The sequence below is a fragment of the Mixophyes fleayi genome, chromosome 1 (assembly GCF_038048845.1).
Source record: "Mixophyes fleayi isolate aMixFle1 chromosome 1, aMixFle1.hap1, whole genome shotgun sequence".
Taxonomy (NCBI): Eukaryota; Metazoa; Chordata; class Amphibia; order Anura; family Limnodynastidae; genus Mixophyes; species Mixophyes fleayi.
The window spans coordinates 223,207,971-223,227,674 of NC_134402.1; the positions used below are offsets into that span (position 1 = coordinate 223,207,971).

General features: G+C 40.8%; 1 protein-coding gene across 1 annotated transcript; it reads right to left on the reverse strand.

The window, feature by feature from the left end:
- Positions 1-10,704: 10,704 nt before the first annotated feature.
- On the reverse strand, positions 10,705-18,604 carry GPX4 (glutathione peroxidase 4). The gene is made up of 7 exons (XM_075205907.1): positions 18,486-18,604; positions 15,213-15,307; positions 14,848-14,992; positions 14,231-14,382; positions 11,350-11,374; positions 11,203-11,262; positions 10,705-10,994 (listed from the first exon to the last, which is right to left on the reverse strand). Exons 1-7 carry the CDS (start codon positions 18,564-18,566, stop codon positions 10,962-10,964), a joined length of 591 nt encoding a protein of 196 aa, XP_075062008.1. The 5' UTR covers positions 18,567-18,604; the 3' UTR covers positions 10,705-10,961.
- Between the last annotated feature and the right edge of the window lie 1,100 nt (positions 18,605-19,704).

Sequence of the window (19,704 nt, forward strand, 5' to 3'; positions counted from 1 at the left end):
ATAATGAATATTATATGTATGCATTGGAGCAGTGACTGGGCTAATGGTGGTCCATGTGTGCATTTTTCTAAAATGCACAAGGTTTTCACAACAATCAACTAAGGCTAGAAGTAGAGTGTTTGCTACAGACTATGGGGCATATTTATTAATTAATGGGGTTTTGCCCATTAAATTATCATCGCAACAATGATAGATGATTTTGTCGCCCCATTTATTAAAAAGTCATCCCGGGGCAGCACATCTGATAGGAGGCTGTCCTGGTGATGATTTCACTTACCTTAAAAGTCCCGTAGTCTAGCTCTCTTCTCTTGTCATTATAGCAAAGCTGATATGCACATGCGTAGAAACATACTTGCGATAGGGCCCGGAGGGGAGAGCAGGTAAGCTGTGGTAAGAGATCCGAAGATCCCTCTACCGCAATGTTCTCCCTGAAGGAGGCATGAAGAGGTTAATACTAAAATGTAACTCCTTGGTATCAACAGATTTCCTTGTTTCCTGTTTCAACTGTAGTTTCTAACTAAGCTTAGGCTAAATATGGTGTTAATTCAAAAAAGAGGAACTTAGAACTATGCATTTACGAGAAATAACTGTATAGGCGTGCTTTTACTGGAAATAGTATTTGATATATAGATTCTATTGGCTTAGAAGAGGGCTGCTCCCTCTTACTACCGTTTGTCCTAATGTATATAACTGTTTTTGTGACCTAATAAAGGTAGAGCTTCTTACATCTTGATACATACATTACTTGTCTGTGTAACTATGTAACTCTCGGCCGGTCTATATACTTCTCCTTGGGTGATTTATACCAGAATATGTGTGAACAAGAAGTTAATAGGACTCTAATGGAGTCCAGTGGTAGGATACCTCTGACATCCCCATAGGCTGCAATGGCTAACACCAGCTTCAGATGGCGTTAGCTATTGCGGACAAGTTCCGAAAAACTGCCAATTTTATGGTAAAACTAAAACTAAAAGTCAAGTGGCATCATTAATAGGGCTTAATAATGGCAAATGGTTAACCTAACACACTGCTATGCCGAGTTGCACTCCTTGGGGTAAATGTATTAAGCTGTGATTTTCTTGGGCGAGTTGAAACTTGACGATGTATTAACATGAGATTTGATGTAAAATTGCCGCTGGTTTCAAATTTGCAGCAAATCGCTGTCCTGATTTTGCAAATCAGACAGAGTTTCATATAAAAATCGACAGATACAACACAATGCTTTCCATAGGTGAGATTGCCAAAGACATCCCTGTTACACTGTCTGCCTATACAGCTGCAGGTCCCGGCGGCTGTCTAAAGTGTAAAAATAGATTGTTTTTTTAAAAAACAAAACAAAAAAAACTCATGGGGTCCACCTGTCCAAGCACTATTAACCCTAGTGCTGCCAGCCTACTGCTGTTTGCGCCAAAAACGGTAAAATAACCAGCCCAGTGCTGAAAGCACTAGGGCTCTTCCTACACCTGGGCGGTGGGTGTAGGATACTAATGGTGATATATCCTGTTTCAATCTAGCATGACAAGAGTAACGCATATGGGGCAAAATAGCAAAAATACGAGTCTTACCACCGAACAGTAGAAGACACTGAAGGACAATCTTGTAGTGTATTAGAGCAGCTTCCACGCCGCTCACTGCTTCCCACATCTGAGCAGGAAAAGAGGCAGATCTGCAGAAAGGTTCTGGTATGATAATCACAATCTGCACTGTATCCGGAGTGGTAATGCAGTGTTGTTACGGATGGATTCCAAACTTATTATATAACTTTCCAGACTTTTATTGTAGGCTTCCGTATTTGATGGTCATGCAATGAGAGCAGTTGAAGTGAACATTTTGAAATGGCGGTATGAAAAAAATTAGTAGGAAAGTAAGTGAATGCAATTTGATAGTTTTACAATGAAGGCAAAAAGAGAAGTGGTGGTATGGCATACCACTGTATACACCTCCACTTTCACCACTAAAATTCGTTTTTCCATTTCATTTTTATTTTTTTGTTACATACCACACTAGGCATTTAAAGGATTGTGCCTATGGACTCCACCTATCGCTATCCTGTACAGCATGAAGAGTGGTATAAAAAATGTGTGGCAGCAACATGATGTATGTTTAACAAGTAGTTGAGACTGGTGTGTGGGGTGGGGGCCTATGGCATAGGTACAGGCGAAGCCCCAAGACTGCCTTCATCCACCACTCTTAATGCATTTGTGAGAACTTCTACTACCAGTGTGAAATCCAAAAGAAAGAACTTGCTGCTTATTGACAGCTCCAATAATTTGACTACTGTGCATAATTAGTCATTTGAAATCATTATCTGACCTAATTTATCTTCAAACCTGATCAGAGGCTGATAAAAATTCAGTCTATTTTATCCATAACATGCTGTGATTTACAGCCAATTATTCCAAAATCCAATCAAAATTACGGCGCGATGGGCACCATAAGGTTCCTGGCACTTTGTCTGTAGAGATCACAGTGCCTGCTGAAGGGTGATTGAAGCAATGCCTACAAGCATCCCATAACTTTTGCATTTTCCCCCAGACATAGCTGTAGTATCCTGGAATATATGGAATATGTTATTTTGAATATAACAGAAAACTAGCCTATATCCAGTATCATTTACCTGTAAACATCCAGGACATTAAGGCAAATTTTTGTGGGTCCAGATAAAGTGTCCTAGGTGTAGGGCAAACCGAACCAGAGCATATATTGCCATGCTAACTAACTGTTAGAATTTGGTCACCATAGTAGAACTACATTGATTCTTGCTTTCCTTCTAGAAGTTAAAAAAACCCACAATACTAAAAAGTTGCAAATGGTAAAGAATGCATCACACATTTTTGGAAAATGTAAACCCAGAAGCAAGATGATGGACGTTTTTTTATGTTGTGCTAATGTCATATCTATTTTTTCATCCAATTGTCATACATTTGTTTATACATTTCTGGATTAAGACCTCAGTGTCTTGAGTGAGCAGTGGATTGATCACATACATTCATTGTCAGTTTCAAGTACCCTCTAAATGGAACTGGTGACAAACAAGAACGGTCCAGGAAAAAAAGATCTGTGTTAGGTACAGCGAGGATTTACTGCATATTCAATCATATTTAGTGATGTACTGGACTATCATTGATTGCCTGGTTTCTTATTTGCCATTCCCCTCATTCTTAAGCAACACTACTTCATATAATAAAGCATCATTCATAATTGAAAATCATTGGAAAGATTTCAAGGAGACTATTTGGAAAAGGTGTTTTACCTTTACCACCAATCAAAGATTCTGCAGGGTTTTTTTTCCCAAGGCCAGGTAAGATTATTTTGAGCCATGGTTCTCTCTTTTCATTACATGAGGCAGTAAAGTTACAGTTTTGATAAGAGTACAATGGTCTGCATCTGGGAACCTAGTATTTATGGATCCTGCATCTTTCCCCAAAAAATCAATATCACTGTCAGAAATTTGCTGAAGATTCATAGAGAAGAGTATCAGATTGTACTGGAAATTACAACCTGGGCCATCAAGTCTCAGAAGTTGTGAAGTTGCAGTCACAGTTGTTGTTTTTCAGACCACAAAAAAAGACGTTTTAAAGTCAGCATTTTTATTCACATCATAGTTGCTAGTTTGAGGGCAGGCAGAAAGCTTTTAAGTGGGCAAATGGGAAAGTCACTCCTTTTTCTGACAACAAGAAATTATGAAGGTTTGGCCAATAAGAGGAGACAAACCAGTTTAAATTTAAATTTGTGTTTAAAAGATTCCTGGATTGTGGATATATTGGAAAAGTTGAAGAGCATTATTTTTACTTAGGGGAGATATAGTGATTACATGCTAGAAAAACAAGGCAATCACAAGCTTTGCATGCAATAGGCTTAGGCATTTTGACATGTACAATGATTGTTTTATATATGTTTTTGTGATATATCTCAGAATGTAATTAACTGACCTTTATGCTGATAAGTTAGTTGAGGGAAATTTTAACCAAGACATTATTGTTAATTAAAATTTTTGTTTGTGTACAATATGTGTGCGCAATATCGCAGACTAGATTTTAGGTGTACAACCAAAATACTTTGACAGAAATCAAAAAGGTAGCACGTTTCCAGGCTGATACTACAAAGTATGCGTTCTTCATCTTGCGTGATCTGAGTACACGACTATGGATGTTGTCTTTATCACACCAAGTGCTGCTATAAATTCCCACTCTCCACTGTAGCCAAATGTTAAAGCAGAATAACCAGGAGTCTGGCACCTGTCCCCCTAGCGTTTTGTGGTACAAGTGTTTAACCCCTTGCAGTGACAGATTCCATGTGACTGTACATAACCCTCATTATACATGGTTGATACACCAGAGACCGATATCCAAGAACACTCCCTTTAGCCATTTCTTGGTCTGCATCAGATATATATTTTTTTCTTTTTTTAACAATATTTTATCTGCATTTTATTGCCACACTGCATTTAGACTAGGGATGTGCACCGGCGACTTTTGGTGTCTCGTGTTTTGTATTCGGATTTTCGCAATGTTTTGGGTTCGGATTTGTTTCGCAAAACACCTGCCGAAAGGTTTTGGTTCGGATTTAAGGTTTTGGATTCGGATTTTTTTATGAAAAAAAGCATAAAAAGTTCAAAAATCAAGTTTTTGGGCTTATTTTCACTCCTACGCTATTATTAACCTCAATAACATTCAATAACAAGCATTTCCACTAATTTACAGTGTATTCTGAACACCTCACAATATAGTTATTAGTCAAAAACGTTGCAACGAGGTATCTTTCTGGACTGCGTAGTGGAGTGGTCCCCACAATATAATTAATGAAAAACCCTCCACGGGTCTGAATTTTACCCAAAAAAAATTCTGGACTGTGTAGTGGGGTGGCCCGGTACTAAATTTGATACCTGGCCCACAATACCTCCTCCAAGTTCCAAGTGTAGTGTTTATAACATTAACACTACACTAATTCTAGCACGTCAAACCCTCTTGTTTTAAATAATGACAGGGCATTTAACTTTTGATTCAATTTTTGGAATTTGTTGACATTTTTTTTTACTTTTTGAACATGGCAAACGACTGTTGAATGGTCACATAATGCCAAAAAAATAGTTGCAAGATGGAATTGTCCTTGGGCCCTCCCACCCACCATGTTGTTGAAATAGGACATGCACACTTTAACAAACCAATCATTTCAGCGACAGGGCCTACCAAACAACTGTGGCTGAAATGATTGGTTTGTTTGGGCCCCCACACCAAAATAACAATTCATCTCTCCCTGTACAAACTAAACAGGCTCTACTGAGGAAAGATGTCATCCTCATCCTCAACCTCTGATTCCTCTCCCCCTACAGCAGTGGTCAGGGAACAGGGGTAAATTACCCCAATTGGGGTAAAAATGAAATTCCTGGGGGTAATGCTGCCGATTGACATGCTGTCAGTTGGATTGTAGATCCCTTTAAATGTGAAATTGCTGTTGTACCAGAAGGGCCTCAGGGGTTGGCAGAGGCACTTCTTGAGCTTTGATGCAATAATGAAGCACGTATTGCATTTGAAAACAAAGCAGATCTGTCAAATTTTTGGATGTCAACAGCTGCAAAGGCATCAAAATTGCACATGAGGAGGCAGTCAAAAAGTTGCTGCCTTTTGCAACAACCTACCTTTGCGAACAAGGGTTTTCCACTCTAACGAACATAAAAACAAAGCAGAGAAATCGATTGGACGCTGAAGACTGTATCCAAATTGCTATGACATCAAAATGCCCCAATATTGATGCTCTCGTATCAAAAATGAAGCAACATCATTGCTCCAAAACCTGAAGTTTTGAAGTTGAAGCTTTCAAAGAAATTTTGAATAGATTCAATAACATTTTGAATTCCAATAATTAATAATATATGATTTCCTTACTTTCAAATCAAGGGGGTAACGTCAGCGTATCTAAATATATTTGGGGGTAAAAGGTAAAAAAGTTCCCTGACCCCTGCCCTACAGTGTGTACTTCCTCCTCCTCACACATTATCAATTCGTCCCCGCTGGACTCCACAACCACAGGTCCCTCTGTACTATCTGGATGGCAGTGCTGTACTTCCTTGAGGAATTGATTATTCATTTTTATAAACATTTTTTCAACGTTGTGAGGAAGCAACCTCCTTCGCCGCTCACTGACCAGGTTCCCCGCTGCACTAAAAACTCTTTCCGAGTACACACTGGAGAGGGGACAACTCAGGTAAAATAGAGCCAGTTTGTATAGGGGCTTCCAAACTGCCTTTTTTTCTTGCCAGTAACAATATGGACTGTCTGACATGTCTATTTGGATGGTGTAAGCAAAATAATCCTCCACCATTTTTTCAATTGTGACAGCATCCAATGCAGTGACAGTAGACATGTCTGCAATGGTTGGCAGGTCCTTCAGTCCGGACCAGATGTTATCAGCATCCCCGCCAGCGCCTCTTTTAGGAAAACTGAGCTTTTTCCTCGCAGCCATAGATGTGGAAGAAAATGAGGGTGGAGCTGTTGGCATGTCACGGTCCTCTTCAGAGGACAATCTCCTGACCAGAAGGTCTTTGCACCGCTGTAGACTTGTGTCCGCCGGAAACAGAGACACAACATACGCTTTAAACCGAGGATCGAGCACGGTGGCCAGAATGTATTCCTCTGCCTTTTAAATAGTGACCACCCTCGGATCCTGGCAAAGCGTACGAAGGGCTTCATCCACAAGAGCTACATGCTTTGTTGGATCGCAATGCTTTACCAGCTCCTCCCTCACTTTCTCCAGCTGCTTCTGCAACAGCCTGATCAGGGGAATGACCTGACTCAAGCTGGCAGTGTCGGAACTGACTTCTCGTGTGGCAAGTTCAAACGGCTGGAGAACCTTGCACAACACGGAAATCAGTCTCCATTGCGCTTGACTCAGGCGCATCCCCACTCCTTTGCCTATGTCGTAGGTGGCTGTGTAGGCCTGAATGGCCTTTTGCTGCTCCTCCATCCTCTGCAGCATATAGAGGGTGGAGTTCCAGCGCATCACAACCTCTTGTTTGAGGTGATGGCAGGGCAGGTTCATGCTTTTTTGATGTGCCTCTAGTCTGCGGTAGGCACTGGCTGAATGCCGAAAGTGTCCAGCAATTTTGCGGGCCACTGCAAGCATCTCCTGCACACCTCTGTCACTCTTGAGGTAATGCTGCACCACCAAATTAATGGTGTGTGCAAAACATGGGACGTGCTGGAAATTGCCCATATATTTAATGCCCGCACAATGTTACTGGCATTGTCTGACACCACAAATCCCCATGAGAGTCTAAGTGGGGTAAGCCACTGGGAGATAATTTCCCTCAGTTTCTCTAATATGTTATCAGCGTTATTAAAGCCTGTAATACACAATGTTGCCTGCCTTTGCATGAGCAGCCATTTTGTAGATGCTGCTACTGATGCATCTACCCAGTGGGCTGTCACAGTCATATAGTCCTTCGTTTGCCCAGAACCACTTGTCCACATGTCCGTGGTTAAGTGGACAGTGGGTACAACCGCATTTTTCAGAGCACTGAGGACACTTGATCGTACTTCTCTGTACATTTTTGGTATCGCCTGCCTAGTGAAGTGGAATCTCGACGGGATTTGGTACCGGGGACACAATACCTCCATCAACCCTCTAAATCCCACTCCACTGATGGTGGACACCGGGTGCACGTCTAACACCAACATTGCAGTTACAGCCGCAGTTATACTCTTTGCAATAGGATGACTACTATCGTATTTTGTGGTAATGGCAAACGACTGTTGGACGGTTAATTGTTTTGTGAAAGACTTAGCGGTCTTACGACTTCCCCTCTGGGAAGATGACCGACTTACAGCAGCAACAGCAGCAGTGGCAGTAGTAGGCGTACTGCTGCAGGATTCCTCAGATGAATCCCGTATTGGAGAGGACTCAGTCTGGCTGCTGACTTGGGCTGCAGGACTCAATCTGATGGAGATCGTGGAGGAAGTTGACGAGGAGGGTGTTGCTGGTGTGTATCCAACTGGACCACGGGATTTAGGTGTCCCTGTACCGATGACGGTCCTAGCCCCAGTTCCTGAACTAACCACTGAACTATGAAGGTTGTTCAGGTGACATAAGGGAGGATGTCCCTAGGTGGGCAAGATCATTACCCCTGCTTATTTGAGCTTTACATAAGCTACATATGGCCATACATTGGTTGTCTGGATTTGGATAAAAATAACTCCAGACCGAAGAGGTGCATTTTTTGGTCTTCTGACCAGGCATGACGATGGGCTTTTTCATCCCATGGACATCAGCTGTTTCCCCCCCTGGTGCCTCATTTACAATAACCACATCACCATCCTCATCATCAAGTTCCTCCACAGCGCCAGCTACATCATCAATAGCCTTCTCCCGAGCCACCTCTTCCCGTACAGTGATGGGAAGGTCAGGCTTGACAAACACCAACACCCTTGGACTCGCCTTGGGGATTTGTGATAATTTCTCTTTAGAAGGCAGAGTTGTTTGCTGTTTTGTTGCTGACAGCATAACTCTCTTCAATTTTTTGTAGGAGGGGGGAGGAGGAGGGCTGAGATCCTTGGGTGAAGATGGACCACTAGTCATGAACACGGGCCAGGGCCTAAGCCGTTCCTTGCCACTACGTGTCGTAAATGGCATATTGCCAACTTTACGTTTCTCCTCAGATGATTTTAAGTTTCTCTTTTTGCTTTTTTTTGAGAACTTGGGCTTTTTGGATTTTACATGCCCTGTACTAGGAGATTGGGCATCGGGCTTGGAAGACGACGTTGATGGCATTTCATCGTCTATGTCATGACTAGTGGCAGCAGCTTCAGCATTAGGAGGAAGTGGGTCTGGATCTTTCCCTACTTTATCCTCCAAATTTTTGGTCTCCATTATATGTAGCACAAGATACTGCAGAATGTGTGAACCTGGTAATATTGCAGACAGTACCAATGGACTTATACTGCAGGATTGGTTTTGCAAATTTTGTTGTAATTAATTTTTTTTTTAAATTATTTTTTTGTATTTTTTTTTTAGAACTTTTTTTTTATTTTTTAAAACACTTGGGGATAATGGGGAAATAACTATGCCCTTAGAAGCACAGAGCACAGGACCCAGCAGCACCACTGAACTCAAAATTGATACAGCACAGCACAGCACAGCACAGCACGAGATCTACCAGGACAGAGGACCACCTAACACACCCTCCCTCTACCCTGATCAATGCCCGAGTGAAGATGGCGGCGACTAGCGGGGAATTTATAGGATCAGAGTATCGCGAGATCCGACAGCGGGATTATGACCCAGAGCCTCGGTTTCAAGTTTGCATTTGGCACCAATACCCAGATCTGTATCGGATCGGAAAGGTTCGGGTGGGCTCGGATTCACAAAATCCGAGTGCGCTCATCTCTAATTTAGACACACAATTTTTGATTTACCAGTCTGGTACCATTCAGGGTTTTGGTAGGATTTTTCGGCACAAAGTCGACACACTTTATACCAACTAAAAAAAAATAATAAATGATTACAATAACAGCTACAACCTCCAACTATTGACTTACCATACAAGAAAGGTACTCTTGCTGGCAGTTTGAATTACCTCCATGTATCAAAAGCGACTTTCCTAAACACGTAGTGACAATTCACATCACTTTTACTGGTCAGAGTGAAAACTGAGTTTTTAAAGCGGCAATGGGTGAACCAACCGCCTGTATAATGTAATCCAGATTGTTGGGCAAGGAAAGTCACTTTTTACATGTGAAGGTAATTGAAAGTATCGGAAAGAGTGCCTGTCTTTTATATGGCAAGTATATATTTGGAGGTTGTCACCGTTATTGTGATCATTATTTTTGTCGTTGTAAAGTGCGTCAGGTTAATAAGTGCCAATAAAATGACTACCACCGGGTCATGCTGTGTAGACATAGGTACTTTTGGGGAAAGGACTCCTTAAGTAGTTGAGGTATTTCCTGGTGACCTGGAAGGCCAGAGGATTCTCATTGGTGCCAGCTATTTAAGTTATGTTTGAAAGCAGAAAGCATGCTTCACCGCTATTTCCACCAGTAGTACTGTATACAATATTTGACTGTACAAAAGCAGTTTAATACTCAAAAAAAAATATGATAAACACTGATCTGAGACAAGACAAAGAGGAAAATAAAGCTCCAGCAAAGGATTTCTACATGATTTGTGGATTAGGACATTGCAACGGGGTAAAGAAATTTCACAAATTCTTGGAAATCCGTTATGGTCTGTAGAAGACAAACTACATTTTTCACCCTTAAGCATAGTTGCCTACTCTCCCATGTCCGTGATGCTCCTGAATTTCTGGGAGTCCTCCTGGGAGAGCAGGGCAACCTCCTGTATCCCAGCCAATTCGGATAGTTAAGTGGAAGGGGCTGGGCATATCGCCACAATTCACGAGTCATAGTGGCCCCGTCCCCTGCTGCATGTTCCACCTGCCAGCGCCCCCCAAAAATCGCCTGCGAGATTTTCTCCCATAAAACTAGAAGGCATTGTTACTTCTCTTTCCAATATTCAAAAAGGGATCATAAATCATAATTTATATACAAATTAACAGTGGGACCTTTCAAAAAAGGTAATTTCAGGTAGATGCCTTATAGCAATTATTCCGGGAACCAACATAAGGGATCTAATCAAACTAAAACATTTTTAAATGGAGACACTGTTGCAAAATATGTATGAAAGAAAATAAAGTTTCTATGAAGACTGTGCTATTATATGATTGCACTATTTTATTTCAACATTACTATTTAAGAATGTGACGAACACAAAAAAGTGTAATTCAGGTTTAATGTTCACATGATTTCTTGGTCCACAGTTCAGGACCTGGCAGCAAAGTACAGTCTCCTTCCACAGGTGCACGCCATAACACCTTCCGGTTTGCCTCCCCCTCACGGTTTTGAAGCACACCATCATTACAAGGACTGAAGACTGCAGTCAACTGTCAGACACTGGGTGTATAGAGAATCCTAAAGGAAGTCAGGTAGATCTTTCTCTATGACCTAGAACAAAAATAAATAAAAATAGGTAAGGTTTCCTCTGCCTAATTAATTTAAAAAAGGTGCAAAGTGATAAAAGGCCAGAATAGGATTATCACTCAACTGCAGGATTTAGTATATAGAGTTTTTACAAGAAAAGACTTTAAACTGAATGGATATGGTTACTTTGGATTCCCACTGCTTTATCAGTAGCATATAGATCACTACTTACCACTGGATCATCCATGGGGCTGTATCTTTTTACCACAAAACCATTCCGGTCAATAAGGAACTGAGAAAGAAAAACAAAGATGAGCGACAAGAGCACAAAAGGCAATACAAAACAAAAAACAAGTAAGGGTTGTGACTGGGGTCCTACCTTGGTAAAGTTCCACTTAATGGCACTAGAGAAGCCAAAAATAAAAAAAAATAGGGTGATTATGTACACTATTGTTGTCTCACACAAACATATGTAAAAAAAATAAAATAGCAAAAATGCAATATATTTCATTGCATTATAATAAACATACAGCAGGATGTGTTCAGTCACTCCAAATAAATGTAAAAATCACTTTTACAATCTATACATAATAAAGCAGATGTTATTCTGCACAATAGATTGCAATTCTTCCATACATTTCCATTTCCTAACATATTGAAGCTTCAAACATTGTAGGGAAAGAATCCCAAATAGCCAGATGAACATGAAATGAAAACCCTTTTGTCAAGCAAGTGTTCTTCCTAATTTCAGGGATGCAATGTAGTTTAACTTTAGATTAGATAAGAGATATCTGCGGTGCTGTTCCTCTCCCATTCCACACTATTCTGTGTGCTGACAATAGGGCTGGCAAGACTAGTCACACTGTTTGCAAACTCGCTGCTTGGCCCAAGATCCTATCCAATGTCTAATTTGGCCACAGAGGTGGATAGCCAGGTTGGACGATCTAGGTTTTTGATCTCAGCAGTCCAAATCACTTCTGACATCAATGGGGCATGTTGGTGTGAATAAAAGATAAGGGCACATATAGCAGACAGCTTCTCACCATATTTACCAACTTATCATAAAGTGATCCAATCAATGTTAATAGCATTTGCCTAGAAGTTGTTTTGAGATCCACACAATATATATATATGGCCAGAATAAGAATTAGTTAATCTTCACCAATACAGAAATGCCAGACAAGGGGAGCAAACTCTTGTTTGTTATTGGTAACTTTTATAGACTGAACAAAACCATTCTAGAAAAATAAACATAATGAGACAGGGTATATCAGTACCCACACAACACAACTTACCAAAGCACTAACAGCAATAATTATTTTACTCTAGTGCTAAGCATAGTACACAATGCCAATAACCACACTTTATATGAATTCAGCAAACGCTTGTATGTTCTACTGCAACAAAAAACAACAACACTAGCTCTGAACATTAATGATACACAATGAGTAGAACTCCCATAAGGCCACTGGTTTCCCCAAGAGAGTCCAAGCTTTTCTAAACATATTGTACCAGAGTCATTAAGGAAAGCAAGGAGAAAAAAAGGAGTGGAAATTAGTTTGTTATTTTGCACATAAATGAAGAAAACAGTATTTTCCTTAATACACGAATCCTTGATAACTTTAAATTTCAGTGTAAAATTAAAGCTGATATATGCCTTGCCCTATCCCAACTATAAATCTATCCCCAGGTTTTATCTTTACCTCCACCTCCAACGCAGCATGGTCTTGCCTAGGTGTAAAGTTACTCCTTTTTCATGCTTTGCTCTCCTTAATGACTCAGGTCCATCGTTTGGCAGTATAATGCACATCTTTATGGCGCTAATTGAATGGCCTTTATTTTAGCCTTCTATGAATGCAGATAGATTTTTTTAAAGGAGCATTGATTAAAAAAAAAAAATCAAAAATCAAATGTTGTCCCATTAAAGTTTACAGTTTGTTGTTTAATGTGAGGACGACAGTAAATCTGCCTTGCAGATACTCTATGGAATATACATCTGACATTTTTATGTAAGCATTTTATTATGCAAGACTATTATGTATTATGCCTTATCTTTCTTATGTACCACTCCCAATAATCTCTTGCAAGCATTCTTTCAGAAGGAAAAACATTTGAAAGCACAAAGTTATAGTAAACTTTGTCTAAAACTTTGTTTGAAAGACAAGAATTTTAAACAAGCAAATTGGCAGGAAATATTTTATTGCACACGTTTACCCTCCAAACCCTTGAAATAATATGTTGATTTGTTCATCATCAAGGTAGGGACCACCAGGAACCCATCTAAGGAGCACTTTTATTCATTTGCCCAAAAAAAACAACAAAAAAACCACACATCCCAAAACAGATTAACAGAAATGTATAAGTCCATTACACAGGGAAAATATGTTGTTTCCCATAGGATCCAGATGTTTACTTTCATTTTCTAAATACTACTAGAAAATGAAGAATCTGATTGTAAGCTATAAGTTACATTCCTGTGCAGTTTTCATAAACCTCTCTGATTGCCTAAATGGCTACAGAGGACCTAATCCTGTAACTAGGCCCGGGCACAAACTCACATTTCCAATTTTGCTCACATATAAAAAGGCCCATAAGGACAGATGTTAAGGGATACATTGCCACTGTTTAGTCATTGAGAATGATAGTGGCACCCTTACTATTACAGTAGTCTTAATGAATTCAGGCCCTATGAGTTTTACCTGCAATGTGTTAAGAAAAAGTAAAGCAAAAAAAAGTGCAACTTTGCACCTTGGCAAAACCATGTTGCATTGGAGGGGGAGGTAAATTTAAAATGTGGGGACATATTTATAGTTGGGGGAAGGCCATGTCCTAGATCAACTTTAACTAAGTGTAAAAATAAAGCTATCAAATATTTGTGTACTAGTTGGGGAAAAAAATAAAAAATAAAAGCCTGTATTTAACTTATGTGCAAAATAATAAGACGAATATGCACCCCTTGCATTGTAACAGTTTTCTCCTGGACAAAACACACCCGTTTTTTTTGCCTTACATTCCTTAATGAATCAGGCTCATATAGTGCATCTGTGTTAACATGCAAACAGACAATCCGGTTGTAACCTAAAGACCAATTACTTTTCCAACATAGCTCATGGTTGTGAGTGTGCCTAACAGCAAATTTATCCTTAAAATGTAAAACTGTATATTTCCTAGAATAAGAATAATAGCATGCTGTTCACAAGAAAATGGACTCCGGATAGGGCAAATATTGTCTTTTCTGCAAACAGAATACTGGTACTTACTTCCCAAGAGTACCCCGTCCTTTAGGTTGATCCTTCATCCATTTCCACAAAGGGTGGGCACCATCTCCGTTGACCTCAATCTTGCTGAACATATCAAATTCTACCTTGTAGGATGCAGCAAAGTCTTTTATTTGAGCTTCATCCCCAGGTTCCTTGTGGCAAGAAAGTATCAATAGGATTAAATAATAAATATGGAGGAAAATCAACAAATATCATTTTCTGGATAGATTCCATCACATCCTCTAAAGACCAGGGGGTAAATGTATCAAGCTGAGAGTTTCCGTCGTGTTCCAGAAGTGGAGATGTTGCTTATAGCAATCAGTTTGTAGTTCTCATTTATTTAGTACATTCTTCAGAATTATAGCTAGAATTTTATTGGTTGCTATAATTCTGAAGAACGTACTAAATAAATGAGAACTACAATCTGGTTGCTATAAGCAACATCTCCACTTTTCAAACCCGACAACCTCTCAGCTTGATACATTTACCCCCAGAACTCTTTACACACACACAAATCAATTTAAAATAAAGTGACCAAATTACATAGCCTGATGTGAGCAAACTTTTTGGTTTGGCAGTGTAGGTATATTTATCATGGAAAAGCACACAACATTTACCTGTTTTCCAAATTGGTTACAGGGAAACCCAAGGATGCGTAAACCTCTCTCAGCATATTTGGCGTGAAGGTTGACAAGCTGAGTGTAGTTTACAGGTGTTTTTCCTCATTTAGATGCTACATTGACAATGATGCAGACATCGTCCCTACCAGAGACAATTAATAGTCAATTACTGAATCTCAGGCAGACAATTAAAAGAACAACTGTTCTAATAGTTTAGGGCACATTATTTCAACAAATGACTGTTCCAATCTGTATGCTTAAAGTTAGAAACATAATACCATCAGGAAGTTTTCATATTCCATAAAAGTCAGGAGAGAAGAAAGCAAAGATATAGAAGAAATATTAACGAAATAAGAAGTTACCTGTATTTCTCCAGGGACACTGCATTGCCATCAATGTCTGTAGCAGAGAATTCATAAATAGTCTTGGAATTCTTCCAGTCATCCACCTGAGCACACTACCAAGCCATGACAAAGCATAAATCACTTTAGTTTACAAGAACATTTTAGTGTGAAGTGACAGGACAATATACTGTAGCATTATTCGATAACTATTCAAATGTAAAAATAAGTCAATTTGTTTTGTGTCATGGCTCCCTGTATTGGATAAGTGCACATCTCATTACATAACCCTGCTCCCCCAGCCACTATAATGACTGCCATCCTATTTCCTTTAACAACTGCACACCTGAGTCACACAGGCATAAAACCATTGTGCTGCAGGCATGGAAACATTAGGCGTAACGGTCTGTGCGATTGTCAGTTAATTGTGACAGAGTGATAATGATGTATAAATCAGATGACTTAATGAATTATGGTGATTAAGGGCTGGGACCAGTAGCAGAACTACCAATGCTACACAGGAACTAGCTGCTACCGTGGGCTCTGGTTCCCTGCACAGGGGCCCACAGCTCGCTAGTTCCGACTCTGGCGAAGACCCAATCTGGATATGGGTATATATATATATATATCTAATGAGCTACACCAGTGGTTCCCAAAGTGTGTGCCGTGGCTTCCAGGGGTGCTGTGGCCAGGAAAAACAAAAACAAAACCCACTTACCAATCCGGCGACAACTGGGACCCAGCCAGGCCCAGCGCTCCCATTAGGCAAGGTTAGGCACTTGCCTAGGGCGCCGGGTTCTGGAGGGCGCCACAAGAATGTAAATTACTTTAAAACTGTGCGGCGACCGCTGACCATACCTGTCACGGCCACCGCACAGCATTCAGATGCACAGGGGAGGGGGGAGAGGCTATTGCTCACCACCGCCGCCTCTCTGCTCCGTCTCCTCCCCTCACTAGTGTCAGTGAGTGGAGGGGAGGAGACGGAGCAGAGAGGCGGCAGTGGTGTGACAAGGTAAGGAAAGATGGGGTGAGGGGGGAGCCTATTTTTGCAGGGGGGCGCCGCCGATTTTTTTGGGGGGGATGGGGGGTGCCAATTTTTTAAAATGCCTAGAGCGCCATGGACCCTAGCACCGGCCCTGGACCCAGCATCCTCCTTACTGAATGTTGGGCGCGACGTCTCATCACGTCAGACATATTCAGTGAGAAGCGGCAGGAGAGAGGAGGATGCTGGGTCCCGGGTGCCGCCAGATTGGTAAGAAAACAGAAGAGAAGGCAGAAGAAATAGAAAAAAAAAAAGAAGGCTAAGTATGACAAGTAAAGAAAGGGGAGGGGAAATGGCGATAGGAAACAGCAATGGAAGGGCAAAAGAATGAAGGAGGACACAGTGTGATGATTTTTGTACATGTTTTATTTTGTTTGATCTTATCCCTCTTATTAGCTGTAAATTATTCTTTGACAGAAATAGAATTGAAAAAAAATATATAAAAATAGTATTTTCCCTTGGATTTATGTGTATTATTTTTGCAAACAACTTACTAAGTACTTCTGTCCTGACCTAAATACTCATTACGTTATTTTGACCCAACTACTTCTAAAACAGGACTGCTCGGTAATTATTTTGATGGGGTGCCTTGAAAAAATTATGGAGACTCTAAGGGTGCCGCGAACTGAAGTTTGGGAACCACTGACCTACACAATCAATGTATATACATACCAGCACTACACAATTATTGTTTCATTTTTACTGGAGTTACGCGTTAATTTGTTCTTGTAATAGCAAGACAGTATAGACAGCACAAAACGATTAAGGACGTTTTCACACGTCTGGTGTAAATTCTTTGAATGTGGTGTCCTTATACCGAATAAACTACTTACACGGTACACACTTAAACTGTAATGGTATTCAGGATCATTGACTGTGGAGCACACACCCCCTGTACATCTTAGTTTAGACATGAGGGAGTCACAGAGTGCTTGGCAGGTTTATATAGTAGTGTTCAAAAAAAGAGTACAGTTGCAGACTCAGCACATACTCTACCCAAAGGGCACAACTCTTCAAATAAGTCTTACAATTAACTAAATTATGTCATTTACAGTTTTCCAGGGCATTTTTGCCTTTCCTATTAATATCTAATTGGAATGCTTAGTAAATCCCACCAGCCCTAGTTAAATAAATAAAAAAAAAAAAAAAAAAAAGGGGGCAGATGTCTGGATCTGTCTTACACAGCATTTTACTAGAGGATCAGATCGTTTCCAGTGATTGTATGAAGGACATGTTCAGGGACACGATTTGCAATGAAAAATAGAATTCAAGGGAATAAAGTACACAAAGCATCCACTTCTCATGCAGCTTATTTAATTTTATTTCCAATATCGCTGGCACAGACAGTGAGTGAGTCGCATACATAACGTACTTCAGGTTTCTGAGGGACCTGCGCATGATGCAGTGCACGGACATTGTAGAAGTGTGTACATGAAGGAGTTGTGGCTAGACAACTAGTTATGTACATTTTTGCAACATTTTATATAAAGAGAACCGGTTACGTTTCAGAAAGTTTTGTTTACATAGTAACCTATCCATTATACAAGAGCGGGTGCCGATCATGAGAGCATAAAGCAGTGCATGGTGTAAGTAGATGCGGATGGCCCCGCATACACTCCTTGGCACTGTATAGCTGCAATCTGGGTGGGACGAGAAGCTGTTTCAGTAGATAAACAGAGACCACGAAAGATGCACAGTGCAGGCGATAGAAAGGTCTTCTCTTCACTGAAAATCATCACTAGACAACGGCCAGACAACTGTACATATTTATCAGAGACAGAAACAAACTTATCCTGCGATGACCAGTGACCACTGAGGAGGATAACGGGTAATTATTGTATTTGCAAACATGCAGCTCATCAACTACAGTGACCCCCTCCCCCCGAGTGCTGCAGGCCACACCAGTGGTCTGGATTGTGAAATCACTAACATGGACACTCTAGTTGGTGCATACAGGGTATGCCAGCTCCCCAGTGAGTGTCTGCCTCAGCAGGAGTAACTGCGTTGTATAAAGGTTGTTGTCCCTACAATCAACTAATTGACCCGGTGACAGAGTTACACCCACTGCAATGAGACAGCACTAAAATAGAGACATGACTTGGCTGCATGTGATCGGCAAGGCTGGTGCATTACACACCAGGGTCACACAGAAGTGGACCGAAGGTCGTGAGTAAGTGATCAGTGGTAGAGAGAGATCAGATGCACGAACAGTCGGCGTACACAACACATATATACACTACTTATCATCTCACCATCGCTCTGCTGCCGCACACTCCCGTCACAGCACCGAGCAGCACTGACCTCCTTACACCAACACACAGCAACTTAAGCATGATGCCACTGCGCCCTCCCCCAGACCTCTCATATACCTATCACAAGGGAGGAGGCGTGGCCTGCACTGGCAGAGTCCTTTAATAATATTTAACACACGTCTTAATGTGACCAGTGTTTTTGAGGCGGCCCATTGGTTATATTTAATATCGTCCACCTCCGAGCAAATGGCCGCCCCCATATGGGCATACGCCTTGGTGACACTGACGGTCTCTGCTGCGCTCCAGCTGTCCCTGCGTTCCACGACTCTCCTCTCCATTTCGTGTTACCTGTTATCACAAAATGGCAACCTACGTGATTACATCACTTCGCTGCCTGTCGAGTATTTGGGATAACTGTTTTGCTGCTTGTTGACGCGATTAAATAATGCAGCCAGTGACAAACCTGTATGTGTTTGTAACCGGTCTTATTTTTTTCATTGAGTGCCACCAATGCATAGTATACAGTTACTAAAGTAAATAATTTCCAGGGACACTTTGTTGAAGAGCACGTGCATATATGGTGGCATTATCCTGTATACCTCGGTGCCTTTGAATTTGATTATAATAAAAAATATTTGTATTTTAAATGCTCCTCAAATATGAATTTATAAGGCTAGAGAATTGTACTATATAATAAGAGCTACATCTTTATGCATATTTGGCTACTCTCCCGGAATTTCTGGGAGGCTTCCAAATTTCAGGGAGTCCTTCCGAACCCTGTAAAATGCTGAAATTAACAGAATTGAAAAGCGGTGGGCGGGGCTTAATCGCAATTCAATACCTTGAATGTCTGTATTTTATGGTAGTTGCAGGGCTGTAGTGACGTAATTACGTCATCACGCCCCCTCCTATCCTCTGTCACATGATCTGTACTCCAATCTCCCAGAGTACAGTTTTAAAAAGTAGGCTAGTATGAGAAATTGAGGAATTCTACTGAGCAGTTGAATATTGATAAATAGGCACATTTCCATGGTATAGGTCTTCAAAACCTGGGACTGTCCCTGGATGTTAGGGACAGTTAGTAATGTGAATGCCTCTGACACTGCTGGTCAGGTGTATCTATATACTGAATTACTGACTGCCCCCTGTGCACCATACTATTTTTTGGACCTCTATGCACACTTGCCCACTTTTCCAGAATGTCCAGGAGACTCCTGAA